Source organism: Myxocyprinus asiaticus, chromosome 44 (genome assembly GCF_019703515.2).
Source record: "Myxocyprinus asiaticus isolate MX2 ecotype Aquarium Trade chromosome 44, UBuf_Myxa_2, whole genome shotgun sequence".
In the NCBI taxonomy this organism is placed as follows: Eukaryota; Metazoa; Chordata; class Actinopteri; order Cypriniformes; family Catostomidae; genus Myxocyprinus; species Myxocyprinus asiaticus.
Genome location: NC_059387.1, coordinates 20,544,443 through 20,563,373, shown reverse-complemented (window position 1 = coordinate 20,563,373; position 18,931 = coordinate 20,544,443). Strand labels below are relative to the sequence as shown.

General features: G+C 40.2%; 1 protein-coding gene across 1 annotated transcript in view; it reads right to left on the bottom strand.

The window, feature by feature from the left end:
- Positions 1–18,931, bottom strand: part of LOC127434634 (solute carrier organic anion transporter family member 5A1) — a 73,623-nt gene that overhangs the window by 4,423 nt on the left and 50,269 nt on the right. The window contains exons 3-6 of the mRNA XM_051687509.1: positions 17,909–18,041; positions 16,973–17,181; positions 9,423–9,587; positions 425–623 (exon numbers count right to left, since the gene is read on the bottom strand). Coding sequence (XP_051543469.1) covers positions 425–623; positions 9,423–9,587; positions 16,973–17,181; positions 17,909–18,041 — 706 coding nt within the window. The remainder of the gene's footprint in view (positions 1–424; positions 624–9,422; positions 9,588–16,972; positions 17,182–17,908; positions 18,042–18,931) is intronic.

Below are 18,931 nucleotides of genomic sequence, written 5' to 3'. Positions count from 1 at the left end.
GTTAGATGATAAAAATACAAGTGTTCATTAGTTCATAGTGCATTAACTAATGTTAACAAATACAACTTTTGATTTAAAAAATGTATTAGTATATGATGAAATTAACATTAACCTAGATTAATAAATGCTGTAAAAGTATTGTTCATTGTTAGTTCATGTTAACTAATGTTGACAAATGGAACCTTATTGTAAAGTATTATCCAAAGTTTTAGGATTTTGAAAAACAAAAAAATATACTGTATGCACGGGAGAAATATGGCACTAGCACCTGTGGCTAAACATATGCCTCTGAGTTTGTTGTATTGTAGTACTTCTTAAATTCCACTATGTCTGGAACCACAAAACATAAACAGGGCACCCATATCCTTTTGGAATAAATCACAACTAACACTGAAAGGTTTTAATGGCTGAGTAATTAACTTACCCTGTGGTATAAGGGATATTGATGCCGCCCAAGTTTATGCTCTCACAGCCTACGATGAAGAGGGTGGAGAAGCACAGAAGAGACACTCCACTGCAGATCATGGCCAGCTTAGCAGACTCACGAGCTCCAAGCTTCAGTTTCTTTATGATGTAGCCACCCAGTACAATGCCCACACCAGCACTGGGCACAATAATCACCCCTAAAGGAAACACAGAGAGAGACTGGTCAGGCATAGACTGAAAAGACTATTTGCATGTAATGTCTAAAAGATTTAACCTAAACGTGTTGTCTTGGACGTCATAACCATGAGCAGATGTTTACCGCCTTTTAAGTATTCACATTATTCACCTACTCTGATAAAGAGTGCTGCACTGGCATCAAGTCATAACAGAGGTCATTTACATATAGAATTCTTTAAGTTCAGTAAAAAAAGAGGGTGTAAGATGGTCATGCACAATTGAAGCGTGTCTATTTTCTGTGCATGAAACCTTGATTAGTATAAGTGGATTTCAGGGATAAAAAAAGGAAAAGTAAATAAAAGTAGTAAATTTAAAGCTGAAGTGTTTAATTTCTGCGATACTAACGTCACCAAGCAAAATTGCAAAAAATACATAATGTTATTAAAAAACCTTTACCAAACACTCCCTCATTCTGCCATTGGTTGAACAAACAGACATAAACTCACACCACTGGTTGAGTCAATGCTGCTCGAACAAACAGAGCAAAATCACAGAGCTACAGTATGTTGATTTTTGGGAGAATTAAACCTATAAATGGCTTACTTATCACTTTACGTTGGAAAAGGAGAAAGTATTTTAACATTTAAGAAACTACACACATGAGCTTTGAACTTGACAAAATTACAAAATTCAGGTCAGGGAAAGAGCAAGTGAGGACTGTCCACAAGTTTCAATTGGTGGAAGTCAGCACAAAGACCTGAAAAAATGTTAACATCCTGAATTGGGCTTAGAGGACCATCGTGGAAAAGAAAATGTTAGACTCTATTGCTGTTCTCTATCATTAGGTCTAGAGATGTAATTGGTAGAGGAGTGTCTCTAGAAGATATAAAGATTGGCATCAGGGGCTGGCAGAAAAACAGTGAGCAGGGAAAGAAATGTGATGTCGGAGCAGCCTCCATGAGGGCAGCACACGTGCTGGCAGAAGAGCTCGGAATTTGAAAGTCAAAACTGACTGCTGGCAGTCACAGGTCACTGTGTAAATCCATTGGATAGGCAAGGCAAGCACATGCCAGCCCTCAGCAAACTCCTCATCAAAGTAACTCTGAAAGCACACAAACAGCACATTTATCACTCTCTATTCTCTCTCTATATATCTTGAACTCTCTCTGATAAACATTTTCATTAATGCATTACTTAACATCTATGCATTTGTTGCTTTTATCCAAAATGACTCAAGCTAACCATTTTTACCAGTGTGTGTGTTCACAGGGACAAACCCACTTTAACATAATCTAAATTCAGGCATCATATGCCATATCTGCTTCTGTGAGAACTGTTGATACGGGAGCAAAGCTGGGAAAGATGATAACTGGGATAGCGATATCCAATTCACAAATTAATAATTGTTTTTAACCATTCGCAAAGCATTTGTTAATCACTCAACTATGAGGGAGAACTTTGTTCAGGAGTGATCAGGCTGATCACACTGTGAATTCAGTGACAGTTGGTCAAAAGTCTTGCAGATGAAATCGGTCTGTGCTTACCGAAAATCAAATCACTGCCCCTAGTGGCTGAAGTTGGAAGTACTGTTGCATGTATGCACACATGTGAGCTTCAGTTTCCAGGTTAAATGTCCAAAGAGTGCAGAGAAAAGTGTGCTGTATATATTTGAAAATTAAGTAATATAGACAAGAATGCATATTTTATCAACCATACACCCTACCCCACACCCCAAACCTAACTGTCAGTGGAGTAAAATAAAAATTTCAGAGCGAAAATACAACCTCTGAATGATGCTTTTTCATGTAGTCACTTATAAATATGGGTAGTTGTGGGTTGTGTTTTTTGGCCTTATTTCCACAATACAGTTTTTTTATGTAAACATGCACTTGATGGACGTCTTTGACTGTTGTGCTGCATCTTGCTGTCTTTTTCAGCATCTCATGCAGGAGTGTAAAAGTTTTCAGATGCCGTGTCAAGTTTAAAAGAACTTAATCTTTTAAAAACATGTCTCAGGAGACTTGCTTTCAATTCCTTGTGCTTCATCTAGCTTTTTTTTATGCAAAAACGCATTCAGTCTGAACGACCCCTAAGCTGGTCTTTTCAGCAGGAATGATTCCAATGAATTAGTGAAACTTTGTTTTGAACCAGTCCATTATAACAAACTGACAAATCACTGATTCGCTAAAATGAATCAGACTTTTTGACACTATTCAGGAAAATACTTCTGAACAGACAGTCTGTTTAACTTCATTACTCAAACAAATTTTAGTACACCCACACACAGATAAACACACGCAACCTGACAAGGTGGTAAAAACACCCATTCATAAGACAACCAAGGCTGTGTGAAGCCAATACAGTATTCCACTGGGCTATATATAGCTGGTAGTGTGTCAGGAACACCTCGCTGTGATGAGAGGAGGAGAAAGGAACACTTTTAAAACAAACTCCCTCCAAGCAGTGTCAGGGTTCGGGGGAGGAATAGGATTCAATTGCAGATGGGAGCAGGTCAATATAAGGTTTATTACAAAAATCCAAAAGTCCAAACAGGTCAATAATCAGAAAATATACAAATCTAAACGAAAATACTGGCCGCTGGAAACGCAGGCAGGGCAGGGGAAAAATCAAAACAGGCAAAGGCAAGGGCAAGTACAAGAACAAACATAGACCGATGAGATAACCCACAAACTCAAGAAAATGAAGGGAAAATCCACGAGTATTGATGAAAGGAACTGACAAACACAATAGGAAACAGACAAAATATATAGGGAGGAAAATGAGAAGGGCAAACAAGAACAGGTGAAACAGATGAATCAATAATGAGACAAACGAGGGGGCGGGGTCCAGAAATGAGACCAAGCACATGGTGACAAGAAAAAAACAAAAGCCATGCACTAGACAGGAAAACCAACACACAAAAACAGGTGACAGGGTCCTGACACTGAATTAAAACTTGACCAGAATGTCGGGAACCTGACACTACCCCCTCTCTACGGGACGACATCCAGGTGTTCCAACCTAAACAAACAAAAACAGAAGAGAAGAGGGAAGTCCAACAAAAGAAAACAGACACAAGTTCAAAAGTGGAGGGGGGGCTATAGTCCAGGGCAGAGCCGGTGGGACAAACCAGAGTGGGGCTAGTCAGAGGGAGGCCAGTGGAGCAGGAGGGCAGTAGACAGACCAGGGCAGAGCTGGTGGGACAGACCAGGGTGAAGCTGGTAGTTCCAACCAAAGGAGGGAGGGTGAGGGGAACCAGGATGGTGGCTCTAGGAAGAGGGCATGGTCTGTCGGCAAGGGGAGTGGCTCCAGGAAGAGAGAGATGTTCAGTGGCCAGGGAGAAGGCTTAAGGGAAGGAGCAGGGTCTGGAGGCCAGGGAGAATGCTTCAGAAAGGGAGTGAGGTCAGGTAGCTTCACAACAGAGGAGAGCTCAGGGACGGCCACTGGGCAGACGTTAGACTGGGCAGTGGCCACTGCAGGCTGGACTGACTGGTCATCAACTGCTGGGGACTGGACATGGTAAGTGGCAGCAGCTGGTGTTAAAACAGACTGAGTGATGGCAGTTAGGGAGTGATCCTTAACCAAGAGTGTAGGTGACAGGGAAATGGCCTACGTGGCCTGGAGCACTGGCAATAGGGAAGATGCCTCCATGGTTGGGAGTGCTGACAGGGGCAGGGGAATGGCCTCTGTGGCCGGGAGCACTGGCAGCGGCAGGGGAATGGCCTCTGTGGCCGGGAGTGCTGGCAGCAGCAAGGGATCAGCCTCCGTGGCCAGGAGTATGGCAGCAGCAGGGGAATGGCCTCTGTGGCCAGAAGCACTGGCAGCGGATCGGTCTCCATGGCTGGGAGCGCTGGCAGCGGCAGGGGAACGGCGTCAGTGGCCGGGAGCGCTTACAGCGGCAGGGGAATGGTCTCCATGGCTGGGAGCGCTGGCAGTGGCAGGGGAATGGCCTCCGTGGCCGGGAGAGTTGGCAGCAGCAGGGGAACGGCCTCCGTGGCCGGGAGAGTTGGCAGCAGCAGGGGAACGGCCTCCGTGGCCGGGAGAGTTGGCAGCAGCAGGGGAACGGCCTCCGTGGCCGGGAGAGTTGGCAGCGGTAGGGGAACAGCCTCCGTGGCCGGGAGAGTTGGCAGCAGTAGGGGAACAGCCTCCATGGCCGGGAGAGCTGGCAGCGACAAGGTAACAGCCTCTGTGACCAAGAGCACTGGCAGCTACAGGGGAATGACCACGACAAGGGACCCCTCCGAGAAAGCTTCAATGGACTTGGGTGTAGGGGCCACTAACCTCCTCTTCCTCTTCCTGTGAATGGTTGCAAGCATTGCTGCGGATTCAGACCCATCCTGGCGGTCAGCTGCAGGTTTGGCTGCCTCAAGTCGACCAACAGCGAGCTCCTCAGACTACTGGTGGTCAGACAGAATGGGACCCCCTGAAACTACTCTGTCTCCAAAAGAATGACCGAAGACAGCCCTGATGCCTTCAGTGAACAGTACCACACTTCTGAGGCAAGGAGAGTCGAGGTTCTGCAGCACTTTGACTCAACATCTTGCCCGCCCGGTCAGAAAAAGTAAGTGACACTATGAAGTTCGGCCAGGGGCAGAAAAGATGGCTCCTTAATAAGCAGATCAAACCAGGCCAAAAACACACCGCAAGTGTCTGGATCCACATCAAAAAATTCTGGGGCTGATGGACCCTGAGCCCACTCTGCACAAACAGGCAAAACTGCTGAGTCTAGAATGGTCAGTTCCTACTGACAGGGTTTAAGGGAGGAATAGGACTGAATTGCAGATGGAAACAGGTCAAAATAAACTTTATTACAAAAATAAAGTCCAAACAGGCCAATAATCAGAAAATATAAAAATCCAAACCAGAATACTGGCCGCTGGAAACACAGACAGGGCAGGGGAAAAATCAAAACAAAAATCAAAACAGGCAAAGGCAAGGGCAAGGACAAGAACAAACAGACCAAAGAGATAATCCACAAACTCTAGAAACCAAAGGGAAATTCTACATGAGTATTGATGAAAGGAACTGACAAACACAATAGGAAACAGACAAAATATATAGGGAGGAAAATCAGAAAGGCAAACAAGGAGAACAGCTGAAATAGATTAATCAATAATGAGACAAACGAGGGGGCGGGGTCCAGAAATGAGACAAAGCCATGGTGACAAGAAATAAACAAAATCCATGTGCTAAACAGGAAAACCAAAACACAAAAACAGGTGACAGGGTCCCGACACTGAATAAAAACTTGGAGAGGAGATTAGGAGAGGAGGAGAGCTGTTCAGAAGGAGTCTCCTTGAGAGGCTGTCCTGGGAGACTCAGCACGGCTGTGTGCACAGCTGGCAGAGCTAAGTGTGTATTGGGGAGGAGGGCAGTGCAGGACATACCAAGGCAGAGTACAGATATTCCTGTAGGCCACAAGCTGGAGTGGAACAGGGTGTTAATGACCACAACCCACTGACAGATCCCTCTCTTTTTGCTCTCTTATCGCTGTCAGTAGTGCCATCTGATGTCATGGGCCTTGGAGATAAAATTAGATGCTAAAAACTAAAGAGCTTGGTAAGGAAGTAATCAAGCAACTCTTTTAAAATAACAGATTCATATTAGATATGTAAAAATATCAGCTGAGGTACTATTACTACAGCTCATACTTCTCAAGACCATTAACCCTGAGTATTAAACTTTGGTATGTAATTCGTCCCGCACTGTGTGTGCTACAGACATGGGTGATACCCCAATGATGAGAAGTGTACTGTTTCTAAATAATCAGACTTAAGATTTTTGCCTGATGGATGATAAAACAGTTGAAAAAGCCCTATAGATTTACATTAAAGGAGGGACCCAATCCAAATATAGGGACTTTGAAGTGGGCTTTTTTTTTTTAACTTGGGTCAGAAAGCAACCACCTAGCAACACCTCAGCAACTGGATAACAGTCTGGATAATAGTGGTGTGTTTTGCATGAGCAAGCGACACTCACATTTCACATTGGAAAATGTCAAAATTAATTATTCAGCCTTTTAATGCAGTGCATTAGCAACAAAAGAACACTTATTTAACTTGTTGGGGGATTTCCATGTCTCTTGAAATTATAGGAATATTGCAGATATTCAAGCAGGTATATTATGAATAGTTCACACATTTTTGTACCTAGAGCAAGCTATGTTTTATAGCACCTTAAATTCCAAAAATGTATTTGTAAGAAATCTAAAGAGGAGATGTAGTTTTGATGCTCCCTGGCCTCAGTTTTGTCTTTTATAGTACACAATCTGTCTTCTGTCCCTCTTTAGTTTACTGCAGCTTATAGACTAAAGTAAATCTTGTCAGCCATAGCAGAGGAAACAGCACAAACCCAACAAATTGTATTTATTGATAGGTAAAACATTCAGGATTTTGTGAACGCACTGACTTCCACAGCGATATCAATCTGCTGTAATCAGGGACTGGGTTTAAATCAGAGGCAACATGTTTTCTGCGCTTCTGTTTGAGACGTTCTCCATAAAGAATGGATGTCTTGCGTTTCTACCAACAGTCTAGCAGGGTTACATTCTAACTTTCCTATTTAAATCTGAAATCACACAAGCATAGTTTAGAGTCGACATAGCAACCATACTGCCAATTTGTTTCTCTCCCTGTATCCTGGCAACAAGCTTAAGAGCCACATTAATGACTCTAAAACCAGCTAGTTGATATTAGGGATGTGTGAGACTAGTCGACTAAACGGTTCGGATGCTGCTAGTTGACACTGGAATTACTAGTCGGTTAATATTTCCCCCCATTAAACTGATAATAATTTTTAAACATTTACATTGGCTTTATATTTTTACAGAGGCTGCACATAAATTACTGTCATAATAATGTTACATATTTTAAATAGAAATAATTGTACAAATATTATTTAAAAAAGAGGATATCTTGAGCAGATACAGAGTTTAATTTCACCTCAGGCTGCGTGTGCTTCTTCCCTCTCTCACTCGCGGCACACGCAGGAAAATGTCCTCTCGCTAGACAAGCAAACTCAGCAAAGTAGTTATGAAATCACTTCGGTGGTGCGGGAATCGGCTTTCCAAATGTTTGAAAGTACCTAAGGATGTTTTCACATTTGAGTCTTCTTTACATCTGTGCATCTGTGCGTTTTCCACTGAGCAGGCTTTTTCAAGCGCAGGACAGCCACCTTAGGTGTGTTAAGTCCCGTCTTTCACCGGACCATGTCGACGTGTTAATTTTACTCATCAAAAAAGTTATGCTTTTGAGTTAGTAGCCTAGAAAATAACTAGCCTTCTTAATCAGCAGATTAAAAAAATTGCATACCTAGTCTAAAACGACTGGGTATGCAATTATTTTAATCTGCTGATTAAGAAGGCTATTTTCAACGAGGTGCCGACTGCTTAACGTGTTAAACTATCTTTTATTCTGTGTGCACGTCATGTTTAGAATACATTAGGTTTATTGTAGGCTACATCACAGGCATATTTTTTCTATCCTACAGCTACTTTTTTTTTTTTTTTTACATCTTAACTGTTATTGGTTGACATTCTTTACAGAACAGCTGTCATATTAGATCAATGGCTAATGCACAACTGCACGCGTGAAATACGCGCAACTTTTCAGCACATTTTTTTTCTCTCTCATAGATTTGGCTTAGTCTACCTGTTAATTATTTTCAACAATGTCCTGACTATTTTAATATGTTAAGTAACTTTTACTTGGTGATTTCCGTTTAGAACAGGCTTTTAGGGTTGTTCCATTGATCCTGCACTATTCATTCAATTGTTTTCAATAAATATGTCTATTAAATATTCGCTAATGTTGATTCAGTGAATGCATGTCATGTTCTATATTTAATGTACAATGATCATAATTCAAGGTGAGCACATCGCAGATAAATGGCACTTTTCAGTGGAATTTAGCGTCGGATTTGGAATAGATTAAGTATTTTAAATGGGTCGCATAAAAAATGTTCTTTTCTTTTTTTTTTTTTTTTTTTACTGTTTTCTGAAGGTTGGTTTCTCTTTAGACTAGTCGACTAGTCGGTTATAAAACTTCCGTTTAAACAACAGTCAAATTAGTCGTAGCGCACATCCCTAGTTGATATACAGTGTGTAGATCATAGAGATGTTATAAGCGATAAATATTATTAGTATTATTGCACATACTTAGGGTTAGGAATTTGAAAAAAAAAAAACAGTAAATACTGTTTAGTATTTATATACCGGTAGTAAATAAACTGGACCAAAGTCAGCTCTCATGGTAGTACCCTCTACCTAACCTGGGCTGACAGAAGTGGATCTCCCTCTCTCTACTGAGTCCTGCCTGGCTTTGATACAGAATCCTGGCCAACCTCCCATTACCTTATGAGAGAGCATCTGTGCTGAGATATTTGGACATATGCATGGCTTAATGATCATCTTGAGAGGGATGGCAAGGTGCTTTTGAAGCTTTGTTTAGATGAGCAAGTGCATAAACAAGTGAGAGAGGCATCTTCATTTTTTCTTGATACCCAGCCCGTGATACTGTGTGCTTTCAAGGAGGGGTACTTGGTTATATAGGCAATCATAACAGCTTTATATAGAAGCAATCAAGTATGCCTTCACAAATAGAAGTGGGTGCAGCTGTGAAAAGAATCTAACACATAACATCACACTTCTTTCTTAGCACATCTGTTCTTTAATGTGATGAAGAGTGTGTGAATCATCTGTGTGCGGAACGTGTGATCTGACAAGAAAGGAAATCATCAAGTAATTATCAAGGAGAAAAAAGGAAAATAAAAGAAGATGTTTAATTAAAATTGATGCATCCCAAAACGAGATAATTTTGTACCTGTGTAAATGCTGGCATTGGAGGCAGGGATTCCAAACTGTGACTCGATGAACTTGGGGATAAAGGTGATGAAAGCAGTGACGATAGCGCTCTCGGCTGTGTAGGAAAGGCTCACAAACAGGAATGTCATGTTGCTGAGGATCCTTATGGCGGCCTTGGGGAGATCTGCCCAACAACAACAACAGCATCAGCATCAATTCTCTCAGTATGAACCAATGGCAAATGCCCCTGTATCACAACTCTGCATATGCACACAGGCTTTAGATTAGATTATCTCTGCTTCATAAAAACACTCAAAAACATCTCATAGACAGAAGGATTCATGTAACATGTCTAGATATTAATTAACTAATGGCCAAAATGTTCTAATAATGAAACTATTCTAGTAGCTGTAGACAATATATCGGTTTTACCGATTAATCGGTGCCGATAGTTACTTTTTGGAACTATCGTTATCTGCAAAAAAGTTATCTCATTTCTCCATCTCTGTGAGTTAACGAAACCCCACATGAAACACATGAGACACGTGTGTACAGTGCAGTGTGTCTCTCACTGTACATGATGTAACTAACAACTAGTTGTTAAGTACGGTTCCGTTCACACATCACAGGTTTGCAGAGAATGCGGTTGTGAGACCTGAAAATTTGTGGGTGTCTGTTCGGTTATAGATTGCGGTTGTCACTCTCGTAAATAGCCGAACTGTTTGTGAACGTAACCATATTAATCACTCACAACAGGTGTGACAACCGTATTCTGCTGATGTGTGAACGTTGCCTCTTACTCATTGCTGTCGTTAGCGTTGTTCAGTTATGATTTAAGCCTACTTATGCAAACACATGCAGGCCAGGGGGGAATGGAAGTAGGCTAGAGTAGGTTTATAGAACAGGGTTTGTCTTGATCATAGTAACATGTGTGTATTTGTCAAAGCAGGACAAAAGGCTCTCCAGGCTATTAATAATTGGTTCTAATGCTGTTACAATTAAGAAACAGTGTGAAGAGAATAGCAATGAGATTTTTACTACTGAACTGTTTTACTTTGTTTAATCTGCTTTATTGTTTTGCACCGTCTACTTACATTTTTTATCGAAGTTAATATAATTGTTTCTGAAGTCTCTGTTTATTTGTGTTGCCTTGTTATAATATTGTGCTGTGTCACCATGATAGCTTGCATAAATGCAAATTCATTGTACATACACTGTACAATACTAATGCCATAGCTGTATAAAAGTTAAAAAGGCACGACTGATATTAATAATGAACAAAATTTTAAAAACTAAATAAAAGCAAAACTATAAAATAAATCTATAATTTGATGGGAGGAGTCTGCCAATTATTTGAGGCACTTTGGGGTCATTCCTGTGGGTTCTCCTAGCAAATTGGACTGATTTTTTGCTTTGTTATTTCCTTAAATTTCACTTGTTGACCAAGCAAAATGATATTTTAGTTACTGGGACAAGTGTGCTCACAGGGTTCCCACACCGTTTAACCAATACATTTGGTACGCAGGGCTCCAGACTAAACGGAAACATTAAGGAGCCGAATGGCGGTTTTTAGTCGCCAAATCACAGAATTGCTCGAATTAGAAAAGGAAGACAGCTGATAACCCATTAATCTAAGTTTAATATACAGAATATATTGTTGAGAAGATAAGTTTGCATTCCCTTTTGTCTCAAATGTTCACACCCCTTTCATAATTTATACAAATATAAGAGATCAAATTAAAAAAAAAAAAAAAAAAAAAAAAAAATTTAGTACTGCTCTTCAGAATCTACATTACATAATTACATAAAGTATCATATGCATATAGTAGTGTGTTGCCTTCTTGAGCATCAATGAATGCTTGCACCTTGTGTAATAGTTGTGTACAAGTCCCTCAATTGTCCCAAGTGTCAAAAGCTTGATCTCATTCATATATATATATATATATATATATATATATAAATGTATTTAAAATATTGCCTTAGTCTTTCTTTACTGTTACCGGATGGCCCTTAGACACAAGAGTGCAAATTGAATGAAATCCCAGATGCAGTTTATTGTGCTACTCCAATCCCAATCAATAATTACCAGAAGAAAAAAGTGGTACACAATACGAGACTTTTAATTATAAAAAAAGCCCAAAATACACAAGGGACTCTTATTTTGAAATGTCTGCACTCCCAGATGTGAGGACACTGATGGCTGATTCGCTGAGAAAGTGAATCTGATTCAAACTAACCTGAGCTCCTGAGTTCAAACCCTCAGTTCTTTTTCGGGTGATTCATGAAAAAGACCTGGTTCAAAAGAGTCATTTGTTCACGACTATCTCGCGCTGGGTTTGTTGTTGCATGCGGTGCAGCAAGCTCATCGTCTTCACAACATAATGGGTAAAAAGCAGCACGAGATACACTGGTTATGTGCGCACTAAAGATGTATTCAATGGGGACCCGGGTAGCTCAGTGGTAAAGACGCTGGCTACCACCCCTGGAGTTCACTGGTTCAAATCCCAGGGTGTGCTGAGTGACTCCAGCCAGGTCTCCTAAGCAACCAAATTGGCCCGGTTGAGTCACAAGGGGTAACCTCCTCATGATTGCCATAAGTTGGTTTGCTCTCGGTGGGGCACGTGGTGAGTTGGGTGTGGTTGCCGTGGTGGGTGGCGTGAAGCCTCCACACGCACTGTGCCTCTGCAGTGGCACACCTGGCGAGCCATGTGATAAGATGTGCGAGTAGATGCGGAGGCAGCTGGGATCTCAGACACAGAGGCAGCTGGGATCCATCCTCTACCACCTAGACTGAGGTGAGTACACTTAGTGTGTACATTGGGAACTGGACATTCCAAAATTGGGAGAAAAAGGAAAAAAAAAGATGTATTCAATAACTCACAAGAGGATATCTGATGAAAGCACATATAAATGCACACAACACGACTATCGCCAATGGCAACTAGATGTTAAATTATTGTCGCAATCAATTATTTTTGGTCGCATTTGCAACCATTTTAGTCACAGCCCTGGTATGTGCTGGGTAAGTTACTTTCAAAAAGTAATCAACTTCGGATTACTGATTACTTCTCTAAAACTGTAATCTGATTACTGATTACTTAATGGGTAAAATAATCAGATTACTAATGACTTTGAAGTTACTTTCAAAAACCAATCAAACCTGCGAAAAATACAAACGTGACACTAATAGCTCTTTTAATACTTTAATATTGACTGAAAACAATAACAAAATTACAGCAACATGACAAAGACAGCAACTTGGCTAAAGAGATCCAATGCATACTGTAGTAGTATCTTCAGGTGTGTGTCTGTGTGTGCGTGTGTGTGCGTGTCCCTGCTATCTACAACCTTCTTAGCTGTGTGTGGCATGTATGTGTACAGTATGCTTGTTTACCTGTGTTAGTGTGAAACATTTCTGAAACATTCATTTTGCAAACAGCTTTGATATTAAAACCATTGTGCATTTGAATGCTTGATTGTTTCTTTTCAGTGTGCATATACAGGTTTGCTTGTGTATTACATCATGCATGAGTATGTGTGCATGTACAGTATGTCTGTTTGTGTGTGTACATGTGCAACATGTGTGTGTTTACACAACTTTACAGTGAGTGGATTATTTCTACCTCCCTGCTTGTGCTCGGAAAAACTGAGTATCCTTTATCACTTGCACATCTGTAACGCTATTGCATTGTGTTTGTTTTATTGTGTACTTTTTCAAGACGCTGTTCTGCAAATGTTTCCACCTTGTGAGCGACATATCCCTCTCTGTCAGATGGGAATGAGTGCTCTTTTCTATATATGCCTGAAGCCGATCCCCTCTCCTCCCGCGGCAGCTGCACAGGCACGTGTGAGATTTGAGGAGGATTTATTGCCGGCCCAGCCTTGCACGCTTCCCTCCTCCAGCCAGGGCTGAGAGCACACTGACACAGTGCTCACTGAGATTGATTGTGAGTGCATGAAAACTTGAAACGCTTCGCTTTCATTTTCAATTTGAACAAACAACTACACTCCGCTGCGTCCATAGTAACGTCGCTCACTCACCTGCCGTCACCTCGATATGTGTCCTCTATGCCATGGTGGTTTGTTAGAGTGCATACTCATTAGCTGACACAGCAACACACATATAAGTACTAACATAGGATCGTAATACATTTTAAAATGCATTCTACTTAATTAATTTTACTGTCTTAGCAATAAATGTGTAATACAAGTAATGTAATTTTATTAATGTCTGTAACTGTAATCAGATTATTTAATTTGAAAAATAACGGCTTATATAACCGCGTTACCGCAAAATGTAATTAGATTAGCGCGTTACACTGTTACTGAATATAAATTTACAGAAGTTTTCCTCAAAAAGAGCAATTTCTGTCCAAAGAAATATTTCAGAGCTGACCCTGACTAGAAAAACGTATATTCGCTATAGACTTTTCCAAAACTTGAGAGTTTGAGAGTTTATTACCATGATTTCAACGGCTGGAAATCACAATGGTAAACTTCCTTTAAATTACCAAGTTTTTCATGACTATCTGAACCCTGACCTTAGTTATTAGTACTAGTATACACATTTTATTCTCTTAGAAAGGGCTAAATGTTCAGCAATAAGTTCTTAATTGCCAGCAGCAGTGTCAGAGTCAGTAATGAAAGGGACAAAATTAGTGATGAAAGTGGCAGAATTGTCATTAATGCTCTTCCCAGGTGAATACTGAAAAAGCAACTTCTGCAATCTTTAGTTATAACTTTTCAAGCTTAATCATCAATTTGTGATTTCATAGCAGCAGTGCCATTTGAAAATCTCCTAACACTGGTGGTCAGCAGCACTGTGTAATTAAATAAAGGGATGATGAAGCCTATAGGTTAAAGATCTGGGCCGGGAACTGAAATATCGCAGGTAGTACATGAACTACTTCCAATGTACCCTTGAGCAAGACACTTAACCCCAGGTTACACCAGCAGATTGACCCTCTAATAACTGTACTGTAAGTTACAAATTACATGGAGATCTTTCAAGGTAGTGTCATGAGAGCACTTTTAGAGGTAAATTATGCTGTCTGTTCCATCAACTGATGATATTGCTGTTATATATCAACAGTGTTGGGTAATGTTACTTTTAGAAGTAACCCATTAGAATATTGCGTTACTCCTTAAAAAAGTAACAAAATTAATTAAAAAGTTACTTTTTATTGAAAGTAAAGCATTACGTTACTTTTGCGTTACTTTTTTCTCACCGCCACTCTCTCTCCTGCTGTGCATTCAATGCAAATACAAGAGATATGTAGACGCATTACAGGGCATGCTAGCTATTGTACAATACTCATGTCAAAACAATATACTAAACAAACAGATATTTAGAAAGTCTACAATCAGTAGGTCTTCACGTCATATTTATAATAAAGACTCAATAACTGGAATATGCATAATTTGTTTTTCCATCGACATGGCAGCCAACATGAATAATGAAGAATAACCACTGTCTTACCTAAAGCAGCAAAGTGCAACACTTGAACCTGCATCATATACGTATGTCATCATGTGCTGTGCCCATCGACAATGCCAGAGGCAACTTTTAGTTTTTCAGAAGTCAGGATAAAATTCAGTGGGGAATGCTAACCTAACATGTTCAAGGAATAAGTCTGATGAATAAATGAATATTTTTCACTTAAATCATCTCAGTGCACGCTTGTTTTGAGCTGATCCACGGTGCGAACAGACGCCACTGGTTGATCGCATACAACTGCAAATGCGCATGTTGATACAACTTGAATGGAATCGTTTTTAATGCTACCAAAATGGCTTCAAAGCTTTATGTTTTACCAGTCAAATTACTTGTTTATTATAGAACAAAGATGTTGAATATTTTAAGAAATTAAGACATTTTGTCTGCGTACACAAACCATGTAGTACGTTGCTCGCAGCTGCTGATGCAGAGTAAGCATTATTCATCCCATTCTCCCAGTTAAGGGAGCTATAACACGGAGCAGTTCGGCTGCATAAGTCAGTGAATTGAGCGCGTATTTCACCCTGTATATCATGCAGTGGCCAGTGGAAGACTAGTCTTATAATCCCTCTGCCTAAATGCATTTACAGATTTTTTTTTAATGCAGTGTGTATTTACACATGAATCAATCGTGTTTCACTCAACCAAATTTTTAATGTTAAATGCTTTAACACAGAGCAGTTCGGATGCAAACTGATCTTAGAGAAGTAGTTACGGGCAGCTTTAAAACAAAGCAATTCGGATGTACAAACAGTTTTTCAAGACTCATTCCATGTTGTATGTATCTGTATAATCATGCTGTGGCCACAGGAAGACTTCTCCGGCTTATACCTGTGCTATGTTTACACACTTTTAAATGCAGCCTACATGAATCAGTCACAAGAATCAAAGTATCACTTATCCGAATGTTAAATTTTTGACAAAAAGTTGCCTTATGAGAACACATTTCTTAACTCTGGCTGTCATTGTCATGACAATGGAAAAGTTTATGACAACTGCTCATTTAAGCTCCAGTGCACAAAAAAAAAAAAAATCCACCGCTGCAAATGATGAGTACAACTGGATTCCACAGATGGGTTCAGATTTACATTCCTTTACCAGCAATATTTTGCCATTTTTAAAACATAAATCTCAGGGTGGATTAAAAGAAGACTTGTTGTGCTCTGCCCATCGTTGATAAGCATGGCTCATACTCTCTAGAACTACAATACCCATCATGTGCACACTACAATGCCCATCATGCACACATATACTACAACTTCATTGAACATCTCTAGTAAGCCTCCCACTCTCTAGAACTACAATGCCCATCATGACCCTCCTCAAAGTTTGCACACTTTTACTCCTGATTTATCACAATACGGGGAAAGGAGAGGTGTACAAAAGCAACGCGATACTTATTTTAAAAAATAGCTCAAATATTATGGTCTAAAATAAAAAAATATTGCATTACTTTACTCGTTACTCGAAAAAGTAATCTGATTACTTAACACATGTTACTTTTATTGCATTACCCCCAACACTGCATTTCAAGCAATCCCTGCTGAAAAGGACAGCTTACACCAGTGTGGTTGTCCATTCTGGTTCAGGCTGGTTCATGCTAGTTTGACGCTGGTCTAGCCTGTGGATAAGCATAGCCATGGTGTACAAAAGTAAAATTGCTGGTCAACTAGCATGGTCTAACAGGTTAAGCTGGTTGACCAAGGATGTCTTGCTAGTAAAGCTAGACAAGAGGGCTGGTAGGGACACCAGAACACTGGCATCCCATTCTGGAAACCAGCATTCAAAACACAATATATGCTGGTGAACAGCTGTGCTGGTCTTCTCAACAGGGATATCCCCTAAATGAAAGCACAGATTTGCAGTGAAGCAGTTTTACTGTACATTGGCTGTAGGCTTCTCTATACAGTATGTTGACCGAAACAGGGCTAATCCCTGCAAATCTGTGGCACACTGATTACACAAAAATATGCAAGATTTTCAAGGTAACGTTCCAGTATTTACACACACGCATCCTCTAGTGTGAATCACCACATGACATTTACGGTATCCATTTTTCATCAGACACATACCTTTGATGTCTTTGCCAAAGCCCATAGAGGACGCGACAGTCTGGCCTTTGCTGTTGGATTTCTCTTTCAGGATGTCGTCGTCATTGGAGGTGTTGTCCGCCCCATGCCTTTTCTTCCTCTTGTGACGAGGGGGCAGTTTCTTGGGGAAGGTGAACATGGGGAAGATAACCAAAAGCATGGCAAAACCACAAAGCAGGAAACCACTCCACCTGAGAACATAACCATATGGATAAATGATAACTGATACACAAGCAAACACACATTCTGATGTAGAGATTTACCAATATTGTTTTTTTTTACAGCTGATATTGATACAAATTATTTTAAAGTGTGTATGATAACCAATATGCAGAACCATTTTTAATTAGTGTTTCATTTCCACTTTTGACACAATAAAAACTAAATGATCATTTGACTACAACAATAAAATAACAATATTCAATATGAATATTTTACTGTAACAATAAGAATAAAGATTATAATTAATGCCATAATATTTATATAAAAAAACTATTAAACTTAAAAGTTTTTCACTTAAATGGCTGTTAAATAAATAATAATAATAAAAAAGAATAATTTATGCAAACAATACACAAGTTAATTTACCTGTGAACATTGGTGTTTCCTGTAAATAAAGCAAAGTGATGTAATGGCGTTTTTGGTGCTATTTTTTAGACACCCACTAAACAATGCTATTTAACCAACATTGAAAAACTGATTACCGATAAATAAAAATAAATCGGCCAAACCAATTATCTGTCTATCTCTCCTGTGAACACTGTTGTTTCCTGTTCAGAGCACAGTGATGTGATGGTGTTGTTGAGCGTTACTCTTTAGAAACCCACCAAACAGCGGCATTTAACCGATGTTAAATAACCAATTAAGTAACAAAATGATTATTGTTCTATCTCTACTCACATTCAAAACAGATCTTACCAGTTGCCAACAAAGCGTGGATCACTCTGGTCAATGCTGATGATGGTTTTGGGATCCACATAGAAGCCAATCAGAACTCCTCCCAGCAGGTACCCTGCAGCTGGCCCCAGAGCCCCCATCACATACATAATGGCTGTAAAAAAAAAACAACAACCTCACATTACAAAACATGCTCCGCTACACCCACATAACACCACATCATAGCGAGTCTGATTAAAGCAGTTAATGTTTTTTCCACTTTTGCTGCTCAGTGAGCTCTTGACTCATTGGATGACTGAGTCATCTATGCTGGGCTACTGAAGAGGATGATGGGCTAAATATAATAGTGTGCCATTGTTTCACTTTGTTAGAAACAACTTTTATTGATAACAGTGTTCTAACTGTCATAAAGTTTTGTTTAAACCATAAGACAGGATGGAGAAAATATCAGAGATGAATACAGAGGACATTAAATTCGATAATATCAGTCTTACCCCATTCAAGTAAATAGGAGGTGTGCTTGCATGACAAAAAAATAGCTGCCATGGGGCGATACAAAGATTGCCAAAGAGTGGACTGACTCACTTTAAAAAGCACTTTGATGGTATTTGCTAATCCTGATATGGACCCCAGATTGTGTGTACTGTTGGAAGAGACACACACAGAGTGTTTTCCCAACATTCATCTGTTTAAGCCAGTTCACAGAAAGCAGCAGTGGACTCTTTCCTCTTCCACATGGCCCATGTGGCTACACATTGAGCCAAGCCAAACTGGTTCTGATCCAGCCAGAAGCTCACACAGATTTCAGACAGGTGCAACATGACTGGGCCTAATCTCTTATCTGCCTCAGTACGGGAGAAGGTTTGGCCGATGGCCTGCCCGGTTATATAACAAAAGCACAAACACAGCAGATCAGTCACTTTTTATTTGATGTAAACAGGACTACATTGGCTTTGACTCCTGTCCTTACATGAGACTTCTAAAGCCAGAACTGAGAGACTTAGTTAAATGTAACACACACTGTTAGAGAACAAGTTCTGCGTG